This window comes from Stegostoma tigrinum, chromosome 16 (genome assembly GCF_030684315.1).
Source record: "Stegostoma tigrinum isolate sSteTig4 chromosome 16, sSteTig4.hap1, whole genome shotgun sequence".
NCBI classification, from domain to species: domain Eukaryota; kingdom Metazoa; phylum Chordata; class Chondrichthyes; order Orectolobiformes; family Stegostomatidae; genus Stegostoma; species Stegostoma tigrinum.
In genome coordinates, this window is record NC_081369.1 from 65,748,471 (window position 1) to 65,773,085 (window position 24,615).

Consider the following 24,615-nt stretch of genomic DNA (forward strand, 5'->3'; position numbering starts at 1 on the left):
TTAGGGAGGTGGGGATGAGCTGGGCTGGTTTAGGGATGCAGTAGGGGAAGGGGAGATTTTGAAGCTGGTGAAGTCCACATTGATACCATTGGGCTGCAGGGTTCCCAGGCGGAATATGAGTTGCGGTTCCTGCAACCTACGGCTGGCATCATTGTGGCACTGCAGGAGGCCCAGGATGGACATGCCTTCTAAGGAATGGGAGGAGGAGTTGAAATGGTTCGCGACTGGGAGGTGCAGTTGTTTACTGCGGACCGAGCATAGGTGTTCTGCAAAGCAGTCCCCAAGCCTCCGCTTGGTTTCCCCAATGTAGAGGAAGCCACACCGGGTACAGCGGACGCAGTACACCACATATGGTATTGCAGATAGTGGTAATGGTAACTGCAGATGCTGGAGAATCCAAGATAACAAAGTGTGGAGCTGGATGAACGCAGCAGGCCAAAGAGCATCTCAGGAGTACGAAAGCTGACGTTTCGGGCCTGGACGCTTCTTCAGAGAGCTCTGTGCTCCTGAGATGCTGCTTGGCCTGCTGTGTTCATCCAGCTTCACACTTTGTATCTGCAATACCAAGGTAACATAGGTCTTTAAAATGTAAAAGACAGATGTAGAGAATAATCAAGAAAGCAATGGAATGCTGGCCTTTATATCTAGAGGTCTGGAGTACAAGGTTCATAGAGGTTTTGCTGCAGTTATATAAAACCCTGGTTAGATCCCACTTGGAGACCTGTGAGCAGATCTGGGCACCACACCTTAGCATTGGCCTTGGAGGAGATTTACCAGGATGTTGCCTGGAATGGAGGGAACGTCTTCCGAGGAAAGGTTGGGAGAGCGAGGGCTTTTCTCTCTAGAACGATGAAGGATAAGAAGTGAATTGATAGAGGTGTACAACATGATCAGGGGGTATAGATAAAGTGGACAGCCAGAGGCTTTTTCCTAGGGTGGAGGTAGCTATTACTAGGGGACGTAGTTTTAAAGTGAGTGGAGGTAGATATAGGAGAGACATCAGAGGTAGGTTCTTTACTCAGAGAGTGGTGGGGGAATGGAGTGCATTGCTGGAGAGGGTAGTGGAGTCGGCCTCATTAGGGCATTTAAGCAGCTATTAGATAGACATATGGATGATAGTATAAGGTAGGGGTGGAGGTGAGATAGACCTTAGGATTAGGGTAAAAGTTTGGCACAACATCGCGGGCTGAAGGTATGCTCTACAGTTCTATGTTCTGTTAACAAGACAGCATGGATAAAGATAAACTATTTTTACTGATTGTGCAGTCTAGAACTAGGGAGCAGAGTCGGAGGTTTTGGTCCAGACCATTCAGTAGAGATGTTTGGAAGCATTTCTACACCCAGAGTGCCAGATGTTTGGAATTCTTCATGAGCAGCAGTGGAAGCAGGATAAGTTGTTAATTTTAAATCTGAGATAGATAAGTTTTTGTTAAGGAAAGATATTAAGGGATATGGGCCAAAGTAGTTATGTGGAGTTAGGCCTTAGATCAGGCATGTTTCATTGATAGAATAGTTCAAGTGGCTGGATGGCCTACTCTTCTTCCTATGTTCCCATATAGGAATGGAATTCAGAAGAAGAGTTGTACTGAGCTCAAACATTAACTCTGTTTGTTTCTCTCTCCACAGTTGCTGCCAGACCTGCTGAGTTTCTGCAGCACCATCTGGTTGTTTTGGAATTTCAGCATTTGCATGTTTGATGAGGCTGGAATAATAAATAGGTTTCCATTCTCAGAGGTTGATGAATACAAGCTTGTGGTGTGCTTTCAACGTTTTTGAGCAGAGCATATTTCATCCTAACAATATAGAGTATCCCCCTTTTTGCAAAGGTTCATCAACAATAACCAATCCCAGCATAGACTGAGGAATAGAATAAAGGGACTCCCATTGATGTTATATAGTTGAATATAAATCTGAGAGACTCTTTTATTGAAGCACCTAGCAGGCAGTGACCAAACCCATGAATATTGTGTGTAGTGATTTATTGTGTCAAATGGGCCATTTCATCAACCTGGTACTGAGTTGGCTTGTCAGTGTGGTACTTTCTTTGATTGAGTAAACTCTTAGCCCTTGACAGTCTATGATCCATCTGCCCATTGAAGCAATCACTGATCAGTTGGGAAATTTCAATTGTATAGTTCAGTATGCACCGAACTGTCTACGAACCAATGTCCCCAAACGTTTGCAGCCAAGTGCTCATGAATCACATCCTGAATTGTGAAGCACAATAGTTTTTGAGTTCAGAAACAACACAATTTTTAGGAACTTGATCTTACAGGGTAAACGAGTAGAATCCTATGATGTTAGAGTATGGAAAGATGGTATTCAACCCATTATGACTGTACTGGCTCCCGAAACAGCTACTCAGTTAGTCGCATTCTCCAGGCCTATCTTTGTAGCCCTCTAACTTCACCCCTTGCAAACATATTTATCCAACTCTCTTTTGAAACCTCCAATGGTGTATGCCTCCTCCCCCCTCCCAAGCAGCACATTTCAAATCCTACCGACGCTTGAGTAAAAAAGTTTCTCCACATCTCACTCGTAGCTCATTTGCTGGCAATCTTGAAATTGTGACTCCTACTTACCGACATACTAACTAGTGAAACAGAATATCCTTCTTTGCCCTATCAAAGTTATTCGTAATTTTGAACACCTCAATAAGGTCACCTCTTAACCTTCTCTGCTCCAAGAAGGAAAAAAAAACAAATTTCTTTAATCTTTCCTTGTATCTAGAATCCCTCATTACTGTTAGCATTCTAGTAAATCTCCTTTGACCTCTCTCCAGGGCTTTAACATCCTTCCTTCGATAAGGTGCCCGGAACTGAACACAATACTTTAGATATGCTCTGACCAATGACTTGTAGAGATGCAGCATCACTTCCTTGTTTTTATACTCTATGCCTCTATTTATAAACTCAAGGATCCAAGAGCTTTCTTAACAACTGTTTGAACTTGCTTGGCTACCTTGAGGGAATCATACATGTGAACTCTGAGGACCCTCTGCTTTGTACTCCCCTCAAGGCTGTGCCATTTAGCCTGTGTTGTTTCTTCTACAAAAATGCATTGCCTCACGTTTCTCTACATTGAAATTCACGTGCCAAATGTCTGGCCATTTGGCCAACTTGTCAATGTCCCTGTGAAGTCGCTCAGCGTCATCCCGACAATTCAGTATTCATCCTAGCTTAATACGATAGCAAATTTGGAGACTTTGCTGTCAAGGCCCATCTTCAAATCATTTATATAAGCCAGTAAAAGCAAGGGTCCCAACACCAATCCCTGGGGAATGCCACTTTCAGCTCATCTCCAAATTAAGAAATGCCCATCTCTCCCGACTGTCTGTTTCCTATCATCTAACCAACTTCTAATCCATGTTGCTGAGGACCCATCAATCCCCAACACTACTAATTTGTTAACCAAGCTGCCATGTGGCACTGCATCAGATGTTTTCTGAAACTGCAAATATCCAACATCCACAGCACTGCTCTCAGCCACTGCCTATGTCATCACAGACCTCATTTAAAACAAGAAAAGCTTACATTTGTCCTGCACTTTCTCCATCTTTGGAAGTCACTTTGAATGATACAAAAATTAAACTCCAAGGCAGTGTAGTCATGTTGTATTGGCGGAATTATGACAGGCTGTTTGCACCTAGCAAGACCCCAGAAACAGTGAGGTAAATGTCTAGATAATCTGTTTTTATTGTTGCTAGTTGAGGGATAAATGCTGGCAAAAAAATATGCCTCTGGGCAATCAGGGCTGTGGGATCTTTGCAAGTTTATGCTTAATGTCTATCATAGAGTTGCAAGCTTGTGGAATCAAATGATGTTGCTATTGCGCACTGACCCTCCCTCCCTCTTGGAGGCACAGCAGATGGGATTGGACTGTACAGAAGTGTGTAATTCAGCAGCCTAACTCTCACTATTCCTGAAGTTCTTCACTTTTGCAGTATGTCTTGCTTATCAGTGAATGTTATTGACAGGTATTCAGATCTAGCAGGTTCCACTAATAGTGTGTAGTTCTGATCGCTTCACTGTAGGAAGGATGTGATGGAGATTCACCAGGATGTTGTTTGGGGTGAGCATTTCATGATGAAGGGAGATTGAATGAGTTTGGGATATTTTCTTTGGTGCAGAGAAGGCTGAGAGGGGGTACCTGATAGGGGTATAAAAGATGATGAGGGGTGTGGTCAGAATGGATAGAAAGCAGCTGTTCCCCTCAGTCTCAATGTCAAGAACAAGGAAGTACAATTTTAAACTGAAAAGGAGAAGGTTTAGAGGGGATTTGAGGAGAAGCTTTTTTACCCAGAGGGCTTAACCTTTTCAGGGACCATTCAGGGCCAATCACGTTATTGTCACATTTGGACCATACTGGGTAAGGATGGCAGATATCCTTCCCTGAACAACATTAGTCCTGGATGAGGTTTTACGTTGTGGTATTGCTGGCTGTCCCTTGTTGCACCATCAAGAAGGCAATAGGTATTAGAGATAATGGGAACTGCAGATGCAGGAGAATCCAAGATAATAAAATGTGAGGCTGGATGAACACAGCAGGGCCAAGCAGCATCTCAGGAGCACAAAACCTGACGTTTTGGGCTTAGACCCTTCAACAGAGAGGGGGATGGGGTGAGGGTTCTGGAATAAATAGGGAGAGAGGGGGAGGTGGACCGAAGATGGAGAGAAAAGAAGATAGGTGGAGAGAGTATAGGTGGGGAGGTAGGGAGGGGATAGGTCAGTCCAGGGAAGACGGACAGGTCAAGGAGGTGGGATGTGGTTAGTAGATAGGAGATGGGGGTGCGGCTTGGGGTGGGAGGAAGGGATGGGTGAGAGGAAGAACAGGTTAGGGAGGCAGAGACAAGTTGGACTGGTTTTGGGATGCAGTGGGTGGGGGGGGGGGAAGAGCTGGGCTGGTTGTGTGGTGCAGTGGGTGGGGGGGGGAAGAGCTGGGCTGGTTGTGTGGTGCAGTGGGGGGAGGGGACGAACTGGGCTGGTTTAGGGATGCGGTGGGGGAAGGGGAGATTTTGAAACTGGTGAAGTCCACATTGATACCATATGGCTGCAGGGTTCCCAAGCGGAATAGGAGTTGCTGTTCCTGCAACCTTCGGGTGGCATCATTGTGGCACTGCAGGAGGCCCATGATGGACATGTCATCTAGAGAATGGGAGGGGGAGTGGAAATGGTTTGCGACTGGGAGGGGTCTAAAGAATGGGAGGGGTATACCACATCTGCCAATGTGGTATACTGCATCCACTGTACCCGGTGTGGCTTCCTCTACATTGGGGAAACCAAGCGGAGGCTTGGGGATCGCTTTGCAGAACACCTCTGCTCGGTTCGCAACAAACAACTGCACCTCCCAGTCGCAAACCATTTCCACTCCCCCTCCCATTCTTTAGATGACATGTCCATCATGGGCCTCCTGCAGTGCCACAATGATGCCACCCGAAGGTTGCAGGAACAGCAACTCATATTCCGCTTGGGAACCCTGCAGCCTAATGGTATCAATGTGGACTTCACCAGCTTCAAAATCTCCCCTTCCCCCACCGCATCCCTAAACCAGCCCAGTTCGTCCCCTCCCCCCACTGCACCGCACAGCCAACCCAGCTCTTCCCTTCCACCCACTGCATCCCAAAACCAGTCCAACTTGTCTCTACCTCCCTAACCTGTTCTTCCTCTCACCCATCCGTTCCTCCCACCCCAAGCCGCACCCCCATCTCCTACCTACTAACCTCATCCCACCTCCTTGAACTGTCCGTCTTCCCTGGACTGACCTATCCCCTCCCTACCTCCCCACCTATACTCTATCCACCTATCTTCTTTTCTCTCCATCTTCGGTCCGCCTTCCCCCCCTCTCCCTATTTATTCCAGAACCCTCACCCCATCCCCTTCTCTGATGAAGGGTCTAGGCCCAAAACGTCAGGTTTTGTGCTCCTGAGATGCTGCTTGGCCTGCTGTGTTCATCCAGCCTCACATTTTATTCGCCTTGTGGTATCATCACTCGACTGTTTATCCAGCAACCCAGATAACATTCTGAGGACCCAGGTTTAAATCCCGCCACAGCAGATTTGTATTCAGTAAAATATCTGGAATTAAGAGTACAATGATGACCATGAACCCATTGTTGATTTGTCAGGAAAAACCCATCTGGTTCACTGATGTCCTTTAGGGAAGGAAACTGCCATCTTTACCTGTCTGCCCTACATGTGGTTAACTCTGAACTGTCTTCTGGATAATTAGGGATGGGCAATGAATGCTGCCTGGTCAGTGGCACCCTCATCTTGTGAATGAATAAAGGATAAAAAGTCACCCCACACCCTAGCCTGGTTCAAAGCATTGACCTGGATTATGGCCGAGTTTTGAGTGATTGTACCCAACCAGCTGAGATGTGAGAACATAATTTACACTGAAGAGACTTTTTATAAGTGCCTCTGTGTTTTAATGATCTTGTCTGGGTTAAAATGCTGAATGGACGTGCAGAAATTGAGAGTTTATTTTAAAGTAATTTCATTGTGTCTCTATCACATGCTGACATTTTATAATGAAAAATCCTGCTGATGAGGCTTTTAATACTTTTAAATAGAACATTTTCGCTTTCCCTACCCAACATTTTGAATAGTGAGATTATAATTGAGAGCATCTGTTCAGATACATAACTGAAGTGCAGGAGTGGTCTTTCTGAGGGGCACAAGGAAATGGGGGAGGGTCGTGAGAACACCTTCAATACGGTTATCTGTTTCTGTCACTGCTCCTAAGTAACTGTAATCTGAAGAATTGGTCCCTTTGGGATCAATTACACAGCTCCACGTGACTGGCTGTATGGACCACTGTTCACAGCTGAGCTACCGTTCACCTATTAAAGGAGATTTCCACTTCTGTTGGGAAAATCAGTGAGTCCATTTTAGCTTGGAGCACATTCCCTGTTTCCCCCACTTTACATTCTTTGTTTTTTTTTCACTATCTCAGAATAGTGACAATGCTCCTGATGGAAGTTGCTTCCTTTAGGTCCTGAAAGATGACCCACAATGTTGTCTCCTCTACATTGGGGAAATGAAGTCCAGACTTGTAGATGTACTGCAGAGTAGTCACCGTTCTGTTCGCAAAAAAGACCCTGAACTACCTGTTGTGATCAGAGATAATGGGAACTGCAGATGCTGGAGCATGCGAGATAACAAAGCGTGGAGCTGGATGAACACAGCAGGCCAAGCAGCATCTTAGGACCACAAGATACTGCTTGGCCTGCTAAGCAGCATCTTAGCAGGCCAAGCAGTATCTTGTGCTCCTAAGATGCTGTTTGACCCGCTATGTTCATCCAGGTCCACACTTTGTTAACCTGAACTACCTGTTTCCTGCCACTTCAATGCACCACCTTGCTCCCTGGCCAACATCTCTGTCTCCGGCTTGCTACAGCGTTCCAGTGAAGCGCAAGCTGGAGGAACAACACCTCATTTTCCGCTTGGGGACCCTACAGCCCTCTGGACTCAATATTGAGTTCAATAATTTTAGGGCCTAAACTCCCCCCATGTCCCAGCCCCTCTACCCCACCTAGCCTTGTTACCATGTAGTCTGCCACTAACACCCCCTGCTGTTAGTCACCAGCAGTCCCCATTAACAACTGCTTGCCCTCCCAGCCTGATCGTTAGCAACTCCTTTGTCTGTCCGACTATCTTTCTCTCTCTTTGGGCTCTATCCTATCCTTTATTCCCTACCCCACCCACCTCCCTGTTTTCTGCATATGAACTGACATTTTCCCAGCCGCCATCAGTTCTGAGGAAGGGTCTTTGGACCCAAAACGTTAACTCTTTTTTTTCTCCTCCACAGATGCTGCCAGACATGCTAAGCTTTTCCAGCAACTTTGTTTTTGTTCCTGAAAGGTGACTGTTTGTCTCCCTCTGAACCTGCAACTCAGTCTGTGTTCCCTCTCCTCACAGCTCCCTTGTTCTCGCCCTTCACCTCCATGCTCCCTCTGAGCCCTGCTAGCTGCCACCCTGGACCCCCACCTCCCCTCTGGCTGTATCTGTGGCGATGCAGCTGACCCTGGAGCTGTGTATATTCCAGAGCTGAAAGCTCAATTTTAGCAAAGGCTCTGACTGGCGAACACTGCCCTCTACCTGTTTCAGTTTGATATTTGCCATCAGGGCTAGTGTTGCTCAGTGATGGAAATGTTTTTCTGTGTTCCGGTCCCAACAACAGAGCATAACAGTTCCCACACAGTGGCAGGGTGATATTTACCACTGTACTACCAACCAATCATGTGACTGTGGATCTGTCATCTCAAACCAGACTGGGCAAGGCCTACAGGATTCCTTCCCAAGGAGATTTAATGATCAAGTTGGGTTTTAGGAAAATTCATCAGCTTCACAGGCACTCTCTATCTGCCCAGGTATGCATTTTTGGTTCTATTTCTAGTTCAGCTAGGGGTTGAACCTTCAAATCCCATCAACCTCTGAATTCCCCAGTCAGTAAAAGGATGTCTAAATGTCATCACATCAGGAAACATGGCCAGCCTCACTTTCACAGCATTCATCCACCAGCAGGGATATGGGAAATGCCCTGATAAATCCTACATTGAAGAAATAGTAGTGACTTTGGATATTGGGAGAACTTCTCTCTAAATAGGGCACCAGGATAATAAACCTCAGTTTGTTGTCAGACGTTGTGATGGGTGATGAGGTGACAGTCTGCGCAGTGAACTCGGGCTCTGAGTGGAGACTGACATGTCAGACTCTGAACAGAAAGTGACACCACTTAACCTGAATGCCAAGATTGGCGTTCTCCTCGACAGAGGTTCCCAATGTTTACAACCAACACAGTGCAGAGAAAGTCACTGTTGTAATGTAGGAAACTCAGCAGCCAATGTATATACAGGAAGATCCCCTACACAACACTCTGTTAATGACCAGATTGTCTGTTTAAGTGACTTTGCCTGAGGGTCAATATTATTCAGGTGCACCAGGGCGATCTGTCCTTCTCTTCTTTCAGATAGTGCCACAGGATCTTAGTGCTGGACTCTCTGTGTGGGAATTGAACCCCCTGACAGCTGGAAAGAGTGGCTTTTTTTGGAATTGTTATCTGCGCTGTCACTTGCACGTGCCCTTGCCGTAAGTCAGTGACTAATGGTGTGTGAAAGTGAGCAGATGAATGAATCTCATGAAATCTTTTAAAAAAAAGAAGCTGCAGTTCCCCAGCATGAGAAAGTAACTAATGACCTCTCAAGCACTTTGCTGTCAGATATAAATTTTGGAAGCATGCCGCTTTCATACATTCACTGGGTAATTTAGCTGCTGTGTGGTGCATTAAGGTGGTTAAGCATTTACTGCACCCTCTGTGATCTTAATTCCCACAACCGCTTCCGTGAAGATTTTATTTCTAACCCTTGCATATTATGAGAGCTAATGCCGTACCATCAAAAGACCAGTTTCTTCTGGTCACCTTGTGGTGTTGCTATGTCTTCAGACATCAAAGCTTGAGACGAAATTGTGGGTTATCTGCAACCAAGTCCAGAAATGGAGATAGGTAACAATGGCAGGTAGGCTGTCAGGTTATAGCGTGGGTGTTATGTACGTAGTACAGTGTCCCAGTGCAAAACATTACGCATCTGGAAGGTTGAAATAAGTGGAGAAGATGCTGGAATCAGGCAGCATCAGCACAGAGAGAAATTGTGGAAGTTTGAGATCAGTGGCCTTTCGAGATTGAATGTTGAACATTTTGAAGGGGAAAATAGGACAGGAGATCAAGCAGGAGGAGGCTATATGACTGTTTGAGCCCGCTGTACCATTCAATGCAATCGTAGCTGATCATCCAACTCAGTACCCTGTTCCTACTTGCTGTCCATACCCTTTAGCCCTAAGAACTATATCCAACTCCTTGAAAACATTCAATGTTTTGGCCTAACAAGGTGTAGAGCTGAGATAATGGGAATGGTCAGGAGGAATGGGATACAGGGGAACTTAGCTGTCTGGATACAGAATTGGCTGGCCAACAGAAGGCAGCGAGTGGTAGTAGAAGGAAAATATTCTGCCTGGAAGTCAGTGGTGAGTGGTGTTCCACAGGGCTCTGTCCTTGGGCCTCTACTGTTTGTAATTTTTTTTAATGACTTGGATGAGGGGATTGAAGGATGTTGCAGTTTGCAGACGACACGAAGGTTGGAGGTGTCGTTGACAGTATCGAGGGCTGCTGTAGGCTGCAGCGGGACATTGACAGGATGCAGAGATGGGCTGAGAGGTGGCAGATGGAGTTCAACCTGGATAAATGCGAGGTGATGCATTTTGGAAGGTCGAATTTGAAAGCTGAGTACAGGAGATAGGATTCTTGGCAGTGTGGAGGAACAGAGGGATCTTGGTGTGCAGATACATAGATCCCTTAAAATGGCCACCCAAGTGGACAGGGTTGTTAAGAAAGCATTTGGTGTTTTGGCTTTCATTAGCAGGGGGATTGAGTTTAAGAGTCGTGAGATCTTGTTGCAGCTCTATAAAACTTTGGTTAGACCACACTTGGAATACTGCGTCCAGTTCTGGTCGCCCTATTATAGGAAAGATGTGGATGCTTTGGAGAGGGTTCAGAGGAGGTTTCCCAGGATGCTGCCTGGACTGGAGGGCTTATCTTATGAAGAGAGGTTGACTGAGCTTGGACTTTTTTCATTGGAGAAAAGGAGGAGGAGAGGGGACCTAATTGAGATATACAAGATAATGAGAGGCATAGATAGAGTTGATAGCCAGAGACTATTTCCCAGGGCAGAAATAGCTAACACGAGGGGTCATAGTTTTAAGCTGGTTGGAGGAAAGTATAGAGGGGATGTCAGAAGCGGGTTCTTTACACAGAGAGTTGTGAGAGCATGGAATGCGTTGCCAGCAGCAGTTGTGGAAGCAAGGTCATTGGGGTCATTTAAGAGACTGCTGGACATGCATATGGTCACAGAAATTTGAGGGTGCATACATGAGGATCAATGGTCGGCACAACATTGTGGGCTGAAGGGCCTGTTCTGTGCTGTACTGTTCTATGTTCTATAATAGTTGATCTTTTTTCCTTTTAGCAGGCAATGGGGTACTGCAAGGATTAGTGTTTGAACTCCAGCTATTCACAATGTATATTAATGATTTAGATACATAATCTACATCTCATATCTCCAGATTTACAGATGATACAAAGCTGGGTGGAAGGGTGAACTGAGGAGGAGGCAGAGCTGTTTCAGCGTAATTTGGATAAGTAAGTGGGCGAACACATGGCAGATGAACAATATTGTAGATAAATGTGAGGTTATTCACTTCGGGAGCAAAAACAGAAAAGCCAGTTATTACCTGGAGGTGACAGACTGGGAGAGGGGGAGGTGCAACGAGATTGGGATGTCCTTGTGTACTAGTCAGTGAATGTGAGCGTGCAGATGCAGCAGGCGGTGAAGATGATAAATGCTATGTTGGCCTTCACAGTGAGGGAATTCAAGCACAGGAGCAGGGATTCTTCAATTATACAGGGCCTTGGTGAGAGCGTGCAAGGAGTATTGTGTGCAGTTTTGGTCTCCTAGTTGAAGGAAGGATGGTATGGAGAGGGAGGAAGTGCAGCAAAAGTTTACCAGACTGATTCCTGGGATGGTGGGACTGATGTACAGGGAGAGTCTGGATCAGTTAGGCCTATATTCATGAAGGTTTAGAAGATGTGGGGCTGGGGGTTCTTACAGAAACCTGTGAAATTCTAACAGGACTAGAGAGGGTAGATGCAGAAAGAATGTTCCTTTTGACCAGGCAGTCTAGAATCACTGGTCACAATCCAAGAATAAAGGGGCAAATCATTTAGGACTGAGATGAGGAGAAATTTCTTTATCCAGAGAGTGGTGAGCCTGTGGAATTGTCTGCAGCAGGAAAACGTGCAGGCCAAAACATTTCTGAACAAGGGTCTAGGCTCGAAACATCAGCCTTCCTGCTCCTCTGATTCTGCTTGGCCTGCTGTGTTCATCCAGCTCTACAGCTTGTTATATCAGATTCTCCAGCATCGGCATAGAACATAGAACAGTACAGCACAGAACAGTGTTTTTAATAATTGTCCTCAAATTTTGCTATTATGGCAAGACTTCCAGCCATATCTACTGTGTGGAAAATTTCAAAGCCTGCTGAGTGAAGAAGCTCCTCATTCTGAAACCATATCCTCTGGTTCCAGACCTCCTGCCCATCCAGGAGAAACATCTTCCCTGCATCTACCCTGTATAATTCAGTCTGATTGTGTGCACTTCAATGAGATCCCCTCACTCTTTTTAAACTGTCAAGAATAAAGATTTGATCTCCCATATCTTTCCTCATAAGGCATTCCTTCTGTCCCAAAGCATGGCAGACTAGGAAAGAGGGGTTTCCTTTCGGAACCCTGGAGAGTGGACCACTACTCCTGGCCTTGCACTGCTCCCACCAGAGAATGCCCAACCCATTCCTCCATTTCTGCACAGACTAAAATGCTGCAGATGCTGCAAATCACTTCCTGTTTTATTTCTGATATAAAATATACTCAGCAGCTCAGGCAGCATACTAGATGCTTATTTTATAGAACATCTATGTTCAGTCTGCAAGCCAGAACATAGAACATAAAACAATACAGCGCAGAACAGGCCCTTCGGCCCTCGATGTTTCGCCGACCTGTGAACTAATCTGAGCCCAGCCCCCTACACTATCCCATCATCATCCAAATCCAAGCTTCCTGTTGCTGACTATCGCAATCTTTGCTTGGCTTCATGCTGACTTTTCTTATTGTTCCAGAGATGTGGGTGTCACTGAGAGGGATAGGCAATAAATATTGGTCCAAATTGCCAAGAGGGCAGTTAAGAATCAACCACATTGTTGTGGGTCTGGAGTCATGTGTAGACCAGACCAAGTAAGGATGGTAGATTCCTTTTTTACCAGATAGTAAACCAGATGGGTTTTCCCCTGAGTTAGCAATGGTTACATAGTCATCTTTACTGTTATTTCAAGATTATTGTTGATTTCAATTTCTACCATCTGCCACAGTGTGATTCAAACCCACGTCCCCAGAACGTTACCTGGGTCTCAGGATTAAATAGTAGTATCACTAGGCCATCACTGTCTGGTGCTGTCTTTGGTCAATTACAGTGTCCAGTGAAGCTCAAAGCAAGCTTGGAACAGCACCTCACCTTTTAATTTGACACTATACAGCCTTGAGGACTCAGCATTGAGTTCAGCAATTTTAGGTTTTTTTGGCCTTCATTTGATGTTTATTTTTGAAACACTGCTAATAAATGAAGTGAAATTGAAGGATTTTCATCATATGTTCATGAGGACAGGAAGCAAAATTATATGCAGTATGAGATATGGTGTTGATTGATTGGATTGTGGTTAGCATTGACCTGTAGAAGGAATGGTTAACTTTTTTTTTGTTAAAGTTTTTTTGTTCAGAAATGTTGTTACACACCTCTAGAGCAGGTGAGGCTTGAATCCAGGCAGTATCTGGACTCCAATTTCTCCCCCTTGGTCCAGGAACCCCCTACCTATGTCCGTGACACCACCCACGCCCTCCACCACCTCCAGAACTTCCAATTCCCCGGCCCCCAACACCTCATTTTCACCATGGATGTCCAGTCCCTATACATCTACATTCCCCATGCAGATGGCCTCAAGGCCCTCCGCTTCTTTCTGTCCCGCAGACCCAACCAGTCCCCCTCCACCAACACCCTCATCCGCCTCGCCGAACTCGTCCTCACCCTCAACAATTTCTCTTTCGATTACTCCCACTTCCGACAGACTAGTGGGGTGTTTATGGGTACCCACATGGGCCCAAGCTATGCCTGCCTCTTTGTAGGTTATGTGGAACAGTCCCTCTTTTGCACCTAACCGGCCCTAAACCCCACCTCTTCCTCCATTATATTGATGACTATATCGGCACTGCCTCGTGCTCCCACGAGGTGCTCGATCAGTTCATCTGTTTCACCAGCACCTTCCACCCCAACCTCAAGTTCACCTGGACCATCTCCAACACATCCTCACCTTCCTGGACCTTTCTGTCCCCATCTCAGGCAACCACCTACAAACCGATGTCCATTTCAAGCCCACCAACTCCCACAACTACCTGGAATACGCAACCTCCCACCCACTAAAAATTCCATCCCCTATTCCCAATTCCTTCGCCTCCGCCCCCAGGATGAGGCATTCCACTCCCGCACATCCCAGATGTCCTCATTCTTCAAGGGCCGCAACTCTCCCCCACCCGCAGTGGTCGAGAACACCCTTGACCGAGTCTTCCGCATTTCCCGCACCTCATCCCTAACACCCTGCCCTCACAATAACCGCCCCAAGAGAATTCCCCTGGTCCTCACGTACCGGCCCACCAACCTCCGGATACAATGCATCATCCTCCGACGCTTCCACCATCTACAATCCAACCCCACCACTAAAGACATTTTTCCCACGCCACCCTTGTCTGCCTTCTGGAGAGACCACTCTCTCCCTGACTCCTTGTCTGCTCCACACTCCCCTCCAACCCCACCACACCCGGCACTCTCCCCTGCAACCGCAGGAAGTGCTACACTTGCTCCCACACCACCTCCCTCACCCCCATCCCAGGCCCCAAGATGACTTTCCACATCAAGCAGATGTTCACCTGCACATCTGCCAATGTGGTATACTGCATCCATTGTACCCGGTGTGGCATCCTCTACATTGGGGAAACCAAGCAGAGGCTTGGGGACCACTTTGCAGAACACCTACGCTCAGTTCACAGTAAAGAACTGCACCTCCCAGTCGCGAACCATTTCAACTCCCCCTCCCCTTCCTCAGACGACATGTCCATCCTGGGCCTCCTGGAGTGCCATCATGATGCCACCTGAAGGTTGCAGGAACAGCAACTCATATTCCTGCAGCCCAATGGTATCAATGTGGATTTCACCAGCTTCAAAATCTCCCCTCCCCTCACTGCATCCCAAAACCAGCCCAGCTTGTCCCCTGCCTGCCTAACCTGTTCTTCCTCTCACCTATCCCCTCCTCCCACCTCAAGCAGCACCTTCATTTCCTACCTACTAACCTCAACCGGCCCCCTTGACCTGTCCGTCCTCCCCGGACTGACCTATCCCCTCCCTACCTCCCCACCTATACTCTCCTCTCCACCTAGCTTCTCCTCTATCCATCTTCAGTCTGCCTCCCCCCGCCTCCCTATTTATTTCAGAATCCTCTCCCCATCCCCCTTTTCTGATGAAGGGTCTAGGCCTGTAATGTCAGCTTTTGTGCCCCTAAGATGCTGCTTGGCCTGCTGTGTTCATCCAGACGCACACTTTGTTATCTCGTAGTCTGTTAATTGACTTTATTTCATATTCAGAAGTGCTTTCATGCACAACAGAATGGTCTTTACACCCATCATCTGTATTTGAAGTTTAGAAGGATGAGGGGTATCTGATTAAAACTTATAGGATACTGAGAGGCTTGGCTAGAGTGGACCTGGAGAAGATGTATCCACTAGTAGGAGAGATTGAGTGAAGGGATAACCCTGTAGAACTGAGATGAGGAGGAATTTCTTCAGCCAGATGGTGTGACTCTGTGGAAGTCATTGTCACAGAGGACTGTGGAGGCCAAGTCATTAAGTTTATTTAACACAGATATAAATAGGTTCCTAACTGGCAAGGGGATCAAGGGTTATGGGGAGGAGGCAGAAGAACGTGATTGATAAACAAATATCAACCATGGTTAAATGACAAAGTAGAATGAATGGTCTGAATGGCCTAATTTTGCTCCTATATCTTATGACCAAATGGTCTAAATGTAGCTTCCAGTGTGTATGAATGGATCTTACTGTAAGCCCATCAGCTGATCTCAGATTGGTTTTTGGTGTAATTGTTAATGTAGTCCTACTAAGAGAACCACATCTAATACTGTTCTGAGCATTGCAGGCACAGGCTGGTTGAGCACAGTCAGCACACTGTACTCTGCAAACACCCAAAGGGAACATATTAATGCGATCTGCAGGCTGTTGGATGTACAGTCTCTGTCCCTGTCATCACACTGGCATTGAAACTCCCTGACACATTACCAGTTTGGGTGGTAGGCAGAGCATCCTATTGGCTTGATGGCAGTATCTGGTGGATTTGCTGTAAAGTAACAGCATATGACAGCGCACCCCATCTTTTCAAATTTTTAAGACACCATCCCATTTCCAGGTCAGTTTGGGCATATTTCAAAACCAAAAGTGGCCATAAGATCCTTTTGATTTTGCACAGCATAGAATGAGTGATCATTTGATCAGGGTAGCCTTTATGGTGTTGCTCAGTTCTATCTCAGCATCAAGCTCAAAAGTGAGCAGATCATTAGTGTCCTCTTCATAAAGTTACCAATTAGATTGATCTGGTATCACATGGAACTATATGAATCCCAAGGCCTATATTGACCAGTGAATGTGGGCTATCAGTAGTTTTCAGCAGAGACCTCATTGAGGGTTTCCACTAAAACATTTGAGGAAAGGGAGCTGTTTTGCAAAACAGTATTCCAGCACAGGATGGAGTTTCCTGAGCTGGTAAGGAAATTCTTGGATGCAGCTGATTATTAAAAAGTACCATATCTATTTTGGAAATGTGCAAGGATAAGAGGTTAGGAGTCATTCGAATGAAGACATGATTCTCATGGTGACTAATGATGGATGCGAGAGTTAGACCTGTAGCGGATCCCATGACAGTGCCCTCTGTATGGTGGACATGGTATCCCATTGCTGCCATTCAGCTGCCTTGTTCATCAGGAACATAATTTGTGTCTTTGTTCTTTGGCTTCTGTCCAATGAAATTTTTTGGAAAGTTATCTCTCCTGCTCCACCACCCCCAAACACTATCACAGACTGGATTATTGTTAATCCTCAACCTGTACCTCCTGTGGCCCCCTACCCACCTATAGCCACCACCTTCACTTGACCGCTGACAGTTCAATAAAGGTAGCTGCCTTACAGGGAAACCCATATTTCTCTCCATAGAGGATCTCTGATATTGACAGTTTTTGTTCTAAACCTCTCCCATCCTACAACAGATAGACAACTCCTGTTTGCGGTTGGATAACTCTGGAAAAGACGGTCAAAGGGGGAGCAGAGGGAGTGTGGCTGTGGAAGCTTCATTGATTGTGAATTGTGTGTTTTGTTTCCCTGCAGTCTATTTGAACACTATTGCTATACTCGAGGAGGGATGCGTCACACTTCATACACGTGTATATGTGGCAGGTAAGAATCTGTCTGAGATCCTGCGTTACTTGGAAAGTTCCTCCGTGTCTATTGGAGGGCATTGAGGGCGTGCTGCACTGTCAGATGGCAGGCACCTATGGGGGCATCCAGGCCAGAGCTCCACACGCCTATGGGATCTACCCAAGGCTCTGTGCCTCTGGAATACAATTTATTTTTAGTTCCAGTACCTTTTCGATTGGATAGACTTTTTTGATGACTTATTTTTATTCAAGTGGGCTGGTGTTACTGTCTAGGCCATTTATTGCTCGTCCCTCACTGCCCTTGAGAAGGTGGTGGTGAGCTGCCTTCTTGAGCCGCTGCAGCCCATGTGCTGAGAGTTGACCCACAATGCCCTTAGGGAAGGAATTCTAGGATAGTGACCCAGTGACAGTGAAAAAGCGGCGACATATTTTCAAGTCAGGATGGTGTGTGCTTGGAGGGGAACTTGCAGGGGGTGGTGTTCCTATGTATCTGTTGCCCTTGTGCTTCTAGATAGAAGTGGTCGTGGGTTTGGAAGGTGTTGTCTGAGGGTCTTTGGTGAATTTCTGCAGTGCACCTTGTAGATAGTACACACTGCTGCTACTGAGTGTAGGTGGTGGTGGGGGCACGGGTGGGTGGGTGGTGGAATGGATGCTCTTGGATATGGAGCCAATCAAGTGGTTGCTTTGCCCTGGATGGTGACATGCATCTTCCTAGGTGTCAGGCATGACTCCAACCAGCAGAAATTTTGCCCTGTGATATCCATTGATTCCAGTTTTACTAGGGCCCCTTGATGCCACACTCGGTCAAATGTAGCATTGATATCAAGGACTGCCGCTCTTTTGAATCATGTTTGAACCAAGGCTGTAATGAGGTCAGGAGATGAGTGGCCCTGGTCGAACCCAAACTGTGTGTCTCCAACCATTTCTTGATATCATGTGAAGTGAATTGAATTGGCTGAAGACTGGTATCAGTGATGCTGGGGACCACTGGAGGAGGCTGAGATGGATCATCCACTCAGCACTTTTGGCTGAAGATTGCTGCGATTACATCAGCCTTATATTTGGCACTGAGGTGCTGGGCTCTTCCATCACTGAGGTTGGGGATATTTGTGGAGCCTCCTCCTTCAGTGAGTTGTTTAGTTGTCCACCACCATTCACCACTGGATGTGGCAGGACTGCAGAGCTTAGATCTGATCCACTGGTTGTGGGATCGCTAGCTCTGTCTATTTCTTGCTGCTTATGCTGTTGGTGTGTAAGTAGTCCTGTTTGGTAGCTTCACCAGGTTGAATGCTCCTTCTCAGGTATGCCTGGTTCTGCTCCTGGTATGTCCTCCTGCATTCACTGTCAAACCAGGGTGTCACCCTGGTTCAATGGAAATAGTTGAGTGGGGCCATGAAGTTATAGATTGTCCTGGCCCACAGTGCCCCATGGATGCCCAATCTTGGGTTTGCTAGATTTGTCCCATTGAGCACGGTGATAGTGCCACACAACACATTGGAAGTTATTCTCGATGTGAAAGCAGGACTTTGCTTCCACCCTTACTGATGCTGTCATGGACGAAATCATCTGCAGCTGACAGGTTAGTATGGATGAGGTCAAGTATGTTTTTGTAGCTGTGCAGTGTTTGGGAATTTATGTAACTCGGCTTCCTTGCCATTCAGGAAGTATTTCTGTTGACGATTATCAGATTCACCTCCCAGTTGTTGGAACCGTGCTATGGGATTCTGTCTGTTGGTATTTCAGCTCACCTCCCCTGCTTAGTGCTGGTGCCCATAGTCATTTTTGCATCACCAGGTGCTGCACTGATAGTGTCGAGCTGTCCCTCCCTGCACTGCTCCTGCATATCTGCTGCCCCTCCATGCTGGAACCCAACAGTAGCAGCAGCAGAACCCACAGAGTGGACTCGATGGGCCGAATGGCCTTACTTGCACTCCTGTGTCTTATGGTCTCACTGATGTGGAGGACGTAACGTGAGCCTGAAGTCACTGAGGTCAGAGTCCAGGCTCGAGGGCTGTGGGAGAAAGATCCTCCTTCTGTAGCTGCTATTGAATTTGATTAAAACAGTTCAGAATGCAAAAGGGAGGAGCTAATGAGAGGTGGACCCACAGGTAACAGAGTCACAGTAGTATGAAGAAAGCTAGAGCGGAATTTGTGTCCCTCCCTTTAAATCGTCTGTCTGCCATGCTGTTGCATCAATGAAGGGGTGTTTACAGTTTAGTCACCGTATTGTTGCAGCTAACCAGTGCACAGGAAGCGCCCGCTAGCAACCCAAGAATACCCGTCTGCTTTCTCACTTATGATCGGTTAGTCTGTGTGAGAGAGAGAGAGAGAGAGAGAGAGAGAGAGGGAGAGAGAGAGGCAGTGTGAATAGTGTTTGTTCTGACATGGAAGGCCCTGGGGCCAGTGCATCTCCGGAGAGCTGAGTACAGTCGGCAGGCTGACTCCAGTGTAGTACTGAGGGATGCTGCACTATTGGAGATTTCAGATGGGACTTTCAATTGAGACTCCACCTGAAATCAATGGGCGTGAAAGATGCTGTGGCACTGATTGGAGGCCAATGCAGGAATTAGACCTGGTGACCAGAAATTATAATAAGACCGAGGCTCCCTCGACAGTGCCTTCCCAATCCATAACTCTACCATCTAGAATCTGGGCAAGTGCAGCAGATATGTGGGTCACCACCTCATGCAAGTTCCCCTCCAAGCCACTCACCATCCTAACTTGGAAAAATATCGCCGTTCCTTCACTGTCACTGGGTCAAAATCCTGGAATGTCCTCCCTAATGGCATTGTGGGTCAGCCTACCACACCGGTTCAAAAAGATAGCTCACCATCATCTTTTTTAGAGCACTGAGGATTGGACAATAAAGGCTGGCCCAGACAGATGTTAACATTTAATAGTGAATGCAATGGGATGTAACAAACAACTCTACAAGTTAAGTGATCCTAATTAACACGTCTATCAGCAATTGGGGTCCCCACTTTATAACGGTTGGTCTGGAGAACTCCAGGTTCCTGGCACCATTCGCAATCCTATTCCAGTGTGAAGTCCAACAGCAAGTAACACCTGTTGACAACAGGTCTCACTACCGTCTTACAATCGTAATCCTGTTGGGCAAAGGCCCTGATATTAATACTGTTCAGAATCTAAGAGTACATGCTGTATCACCATTCCATTGTACTTTCCAGACATTCCTTTATACAGAACAACCCCTCCAGGTCGCTCTGTGGGACAGCCCAGCAGGATAGTTCTCAGGGACAGTTTAGTGTCAAATGGTTACCTCTCAGTCAAAAACGGGCGGTTTTTACATTATAACAAAGTGTGAAGCTGGATGAACACAGGCCAAGCAGCATCTCAGGAACACAAAAGCTGATGTTTCACGCCTAGACCCTTCTTCAGAGAGGGGGATGGGGAGAGGGTTCTGAAATAAATAGGGAGAGAGGGGGAGGCGTACCGAAGATGGATGGAGGAGAAGATAGGTGGAGAGGAAAGTATAGGTGGGGAGGGGATCGTTCAGTCCAGGGAGGATGGACAGGTCAAGGGGGTGGGATGAGGTTAGTAGGTAGGAAATGGAGGTGCGGCTTGAGGTGGGAGGAGGGGATAGGTGAGAGGAAGAACAGGTTAGGGAGGCGGGGACGAGCTGGGCTGGTTTTGAAATGCAGTGGGGGGGAGGGGATGAGCTGGGCTGGTTTTGGGATGCAGTGGGGGAAGGAGAGATTTTGAAGCTTGTGAAGTCCACATTGATACCATTGGGCTGCAGGGTTCCCAAGCGGAATATGATTTGCTGTTCCTGCAACCTTCGGGTGGCATCATTGTGGCACTGCAGGAGGCCCAGGGTGGACATGTCATCTAAGAAGTGGGAGGGGGAGTGGAAATGGTTTGCGACTGGGAGGTGCAGTTGTTTATTGCGAACCGAGCGGAGGTGTTCTGCAAAGCGGTCCCCAAGCTTCCGCTTGGTTTACCCAATGTAGAGGAAGCCACAACGGGTACAGTGGATGCAGTATACCAGATTGGCAGATGTGCAGGTGAACATCTGCTTAATGTGGAAAGTCATCTTGGGGCCTGGGATGGGGCCTGTTTTCCATGTACTTTTCTACTTCATTTTGTGGTCATGTCGAGTTCACCCTTGATGATTAATCCTTAGTGGTCTGATTTGAAGTTTACATTTTTAATCTGTCTGCTACACCAGTGACATCTATGTCCTGTGAGTGGATTTTAAAAATAAGGTTGTCTGCTTATTGCTAAAGAGTTGTTTGTGGAAGTTTGCTGTGCTAACATTGCTAGCTATACTTCATCTGGTAGTAACTACACTTCAAGAATACTGAACTGGTTGCAGGAGGTTTGGGGCAGCCAAAAGTTCTTAATGTCCCTGTATAAATACAGTTTTCCTTCACTTACTGAACCATAATAAGAGAATAGTCAGCCGTTTGCTGCAGTTCATTGTGTTTTTTACGTTTCAGTGGGATAAATTCTGCTGTCCTACATTATGGACATGCTGGAGCTCCAAATGACAAGACCATTCAGGATGGAGACATGTGGTAAGAACTGTTTAATTTCTTCTTCTTTCCCATTGACTCTGCATTTTGTATCCTAAAGCTGTAACCTGTTCCTTGGTATGGTTGAGCTCAGCAGCTGTATCCTTTGCAAATGTTGTCCAGAATGCGGTGGCCTGAAGACAAGCCTTGTACTCCCCTCACTTGAAAGAGGTATGCATGTTTCAGAAGAGGAGCCAAGCACGTGTATACCAAACCTTTCATCATTGGACCCTAACTCAAGCCAGAACACACTGAGAGTCAGGGATGGAGCTGACGCTTTCACAACCTTTAAGTCAATGTTTGGTTTGTTCACCCTGTGTTTTGAAAACAAAATTGACTCTCTCATCTCCTTTTAAATTTTCCCCCTCCCACCTTAAACCTATGCCGCCAGTATTCAATATTTCCATCCTGGGAAAAAGACTCCGACTATCCACCCTATCTGTGCCTCTCATAATTTTATGTAATTCTATCAAGTTAACTCTCCGCCTCTGACACTGTAGTGAACACAATCCAAGTTTGTCCAACCTTCCCTATACCTAATGCACTCTAATCCACACAACATCCTAGTAAACCTCTTTTGCATCCTCTCCAAAGCCTCCACATCTAACCTGCAGTGTGGTGACCAGAATTGCACATAATACTCCAAATACGGACTAACTAATGTTTTATGTAGCTGCAATATGACTTGCCAATTTTTGTACTCAATGTCTTGACTGATGAAGGCAAGCAAGCTGTATGCTTTCTTTGCCACCTTATCCATTTGTGTTACAACTTCCAGGGAGCTAAGGACTTAGTCATACAGCATGGAAACAGACCCTTTAGCCCAACTAGGCCTTGCCAATCAAGTTTCCCAACTAAAATAGACCTAGTGGGCGGCATGGTGGCTCAGTGATTAGCACTGCAGCCTCACAGAGCCAGGGACCCGGGTTCGATTCCCACCTCGGGCGACTGTCTGTGTGGAGTTTGTACGTTCTCCCCATGTCTGCGTGGGTTTCCTCTGGGTGCTCTGGTTTCCTCCCACTGTCCAAAGATGTGCAGGATAGGTGAATTGGCCATGTTAAATTGCCCATAGTTTTCAAGGGTGTGTAGCTTATAGGGGAATGGGTCTGGGTGGGATGCTTCAAAGGGCGGTGTGGACTTGTTAGGCCGAAGGGCCTATTTCCACACTGTAGGGAATCTAATCTAATCTAATCTAATCTATTTGCCTGCATTTGGCCCATATCCCTCTTAAACATTTACTATTCACCCAAGATCCATCTGTGTATCAATGCCCCTCAGTGTCCTGACATTTACAATTTGCTTTCTTGTGGCATTTGACCTCCTAAAATGCATCACCTCATGCTTGTCCAGATTAAATTCCAAATGCCATTTTTACAACTAATTTCAACTGATCTTTATCCTTCTGTATCCTTTGACAACCTTTCTCACTATCCACAACTCCAGCAATTTCATGTCATCTGTAAACTTACTGATCAGACCACTGACGGTTTTCATTCAAATCACTCATATAAATTACAAACAACAGAGCTCCCAGCACTGATACTGTGGAACAACAGTGGCCACAGACCTCCAGTCAGAAAAGCACCTTTCCACAACATTTCTGAAGAAGGGTACAGACCTGAAATTTCAGCTTTCCTGCTCCTCTGATGTTGCTTGGCCTGCTGTGTTCATCCAGCTCTACACCTTCCACAACTACCCTCTGTTTTCTATGACCAAACCATTTTTGTATTCAATTTACCAACTCACCATGGATCCCATATGAGCTTGCCTTTAATATTCGTAAATTGGTAATCATCTGCCAAGTAGTATGAATCATTTATGGAGGAGTGAATGATTTCTGCTCATTTTGATAGCTTCAATTAAATTTTGTTTAGTCCGTATTGGAGTTTCTTTGTGAACTGAAATACGAAATGAAGACTTTAATTACATCACTGCATATTGCAGTTTGTTCTGCAACACCTTGCCTGGTGAGAATGATGTTAGCACTGCCACGGTCATGATTGCTGATACACTGATTTGGCCCTTGTCTGGATTCTCATTGAGATCTCCCACAACCCAGTATCTGTTGAACCCATTAGCACTAACCTCCTGATTAGACCGCCTGGCCAGGGCCCTCCGTACCTTCCTGAGGGTTTGGTAAAGTTAAGGCTTTTCCAATGTTGAGGTAAGCCAGTGTAGTTTATGATCACTGAAATATTCCTGTGCTTCCCACCTATTCCTGCTGTTATGCTGGTGTCCTCTCTTAGATGTTTATTCTTTGCTGTGATTTTCGAGTTGGGGAAACTTTTCACTCCCTCTGGTCGGTTGATTTCTTCTACTTGTTGAGCAGCGCATGGATGTCCTTCTTCGCTTGTTAACTTTCCTGTTCCAAGGTTTGGTACTGAGATCATCCCTTTAAAGCCTGTTACTCGCTGGCCCCTACCATCATCCAGCTTCATACCTTGTATTTTCCCCAGTTCTGGGTTTGGATCACTGGGCCAACCACTTGGTTTACTGTCACCATTTTACAGGACTGACCACTGCTGCTATCGTGTAGTAATGCATGATCTAAGTTTTTAAAAGTAATTGCACCAGGCTTTGTTGAAAATATCTCTAAACAGACGAAAATACGAGAGGACAACCTACCAGGAGCCAGCAGACAATGGCTCCAATTCCATCTGACCTGTTCTTATGGTGACCCAGCTCATTGTGCCCAATAACTATAGGAGCCAACTTTTACCACAGTAGAAGTTGGCCCATCCCAATTTCCCTTAGAAGTTACTGAACTTTGTGATGGCATAGTTTGATTGGCATTGCATCCACAAACTCCCTCCACCACTGTAGCTAAGTAGCAGCAGAGCGTACCATTTAAAAGATGGACTGCAGAAATGCAGCAGATACATGGGAACACCACCCCCTGCATGCTCCCCTCCAAGCCTCTCACCATGCTGACTT

General features: G+C 46.3%; 1 protein-coding gene across 1 annotated transcript in view; it reads left to right on the top strand.

Annotated features, from left to right (window-relative positions):
* Positions 1-24,615, top strand: part of pepd (peptidase D) — a 168,567-nt gene that overhangs the window by 102,935 nt on the left and 41,017 nt on the right. The window contains exons 10-11 of the mRNA XM_059651802.1: positions 17,097-17,165; positions 21,607-21,684. Of these exons, the coding sequence (XP_059507785.1) occupies positions 17,097-17,165; positions 21,607-21,684 (147 nt within the window). The remainder of the gene's footprint in view (positions 1-17,096; positions 17,166-21,606; positions 21,685-24,615) is intronic.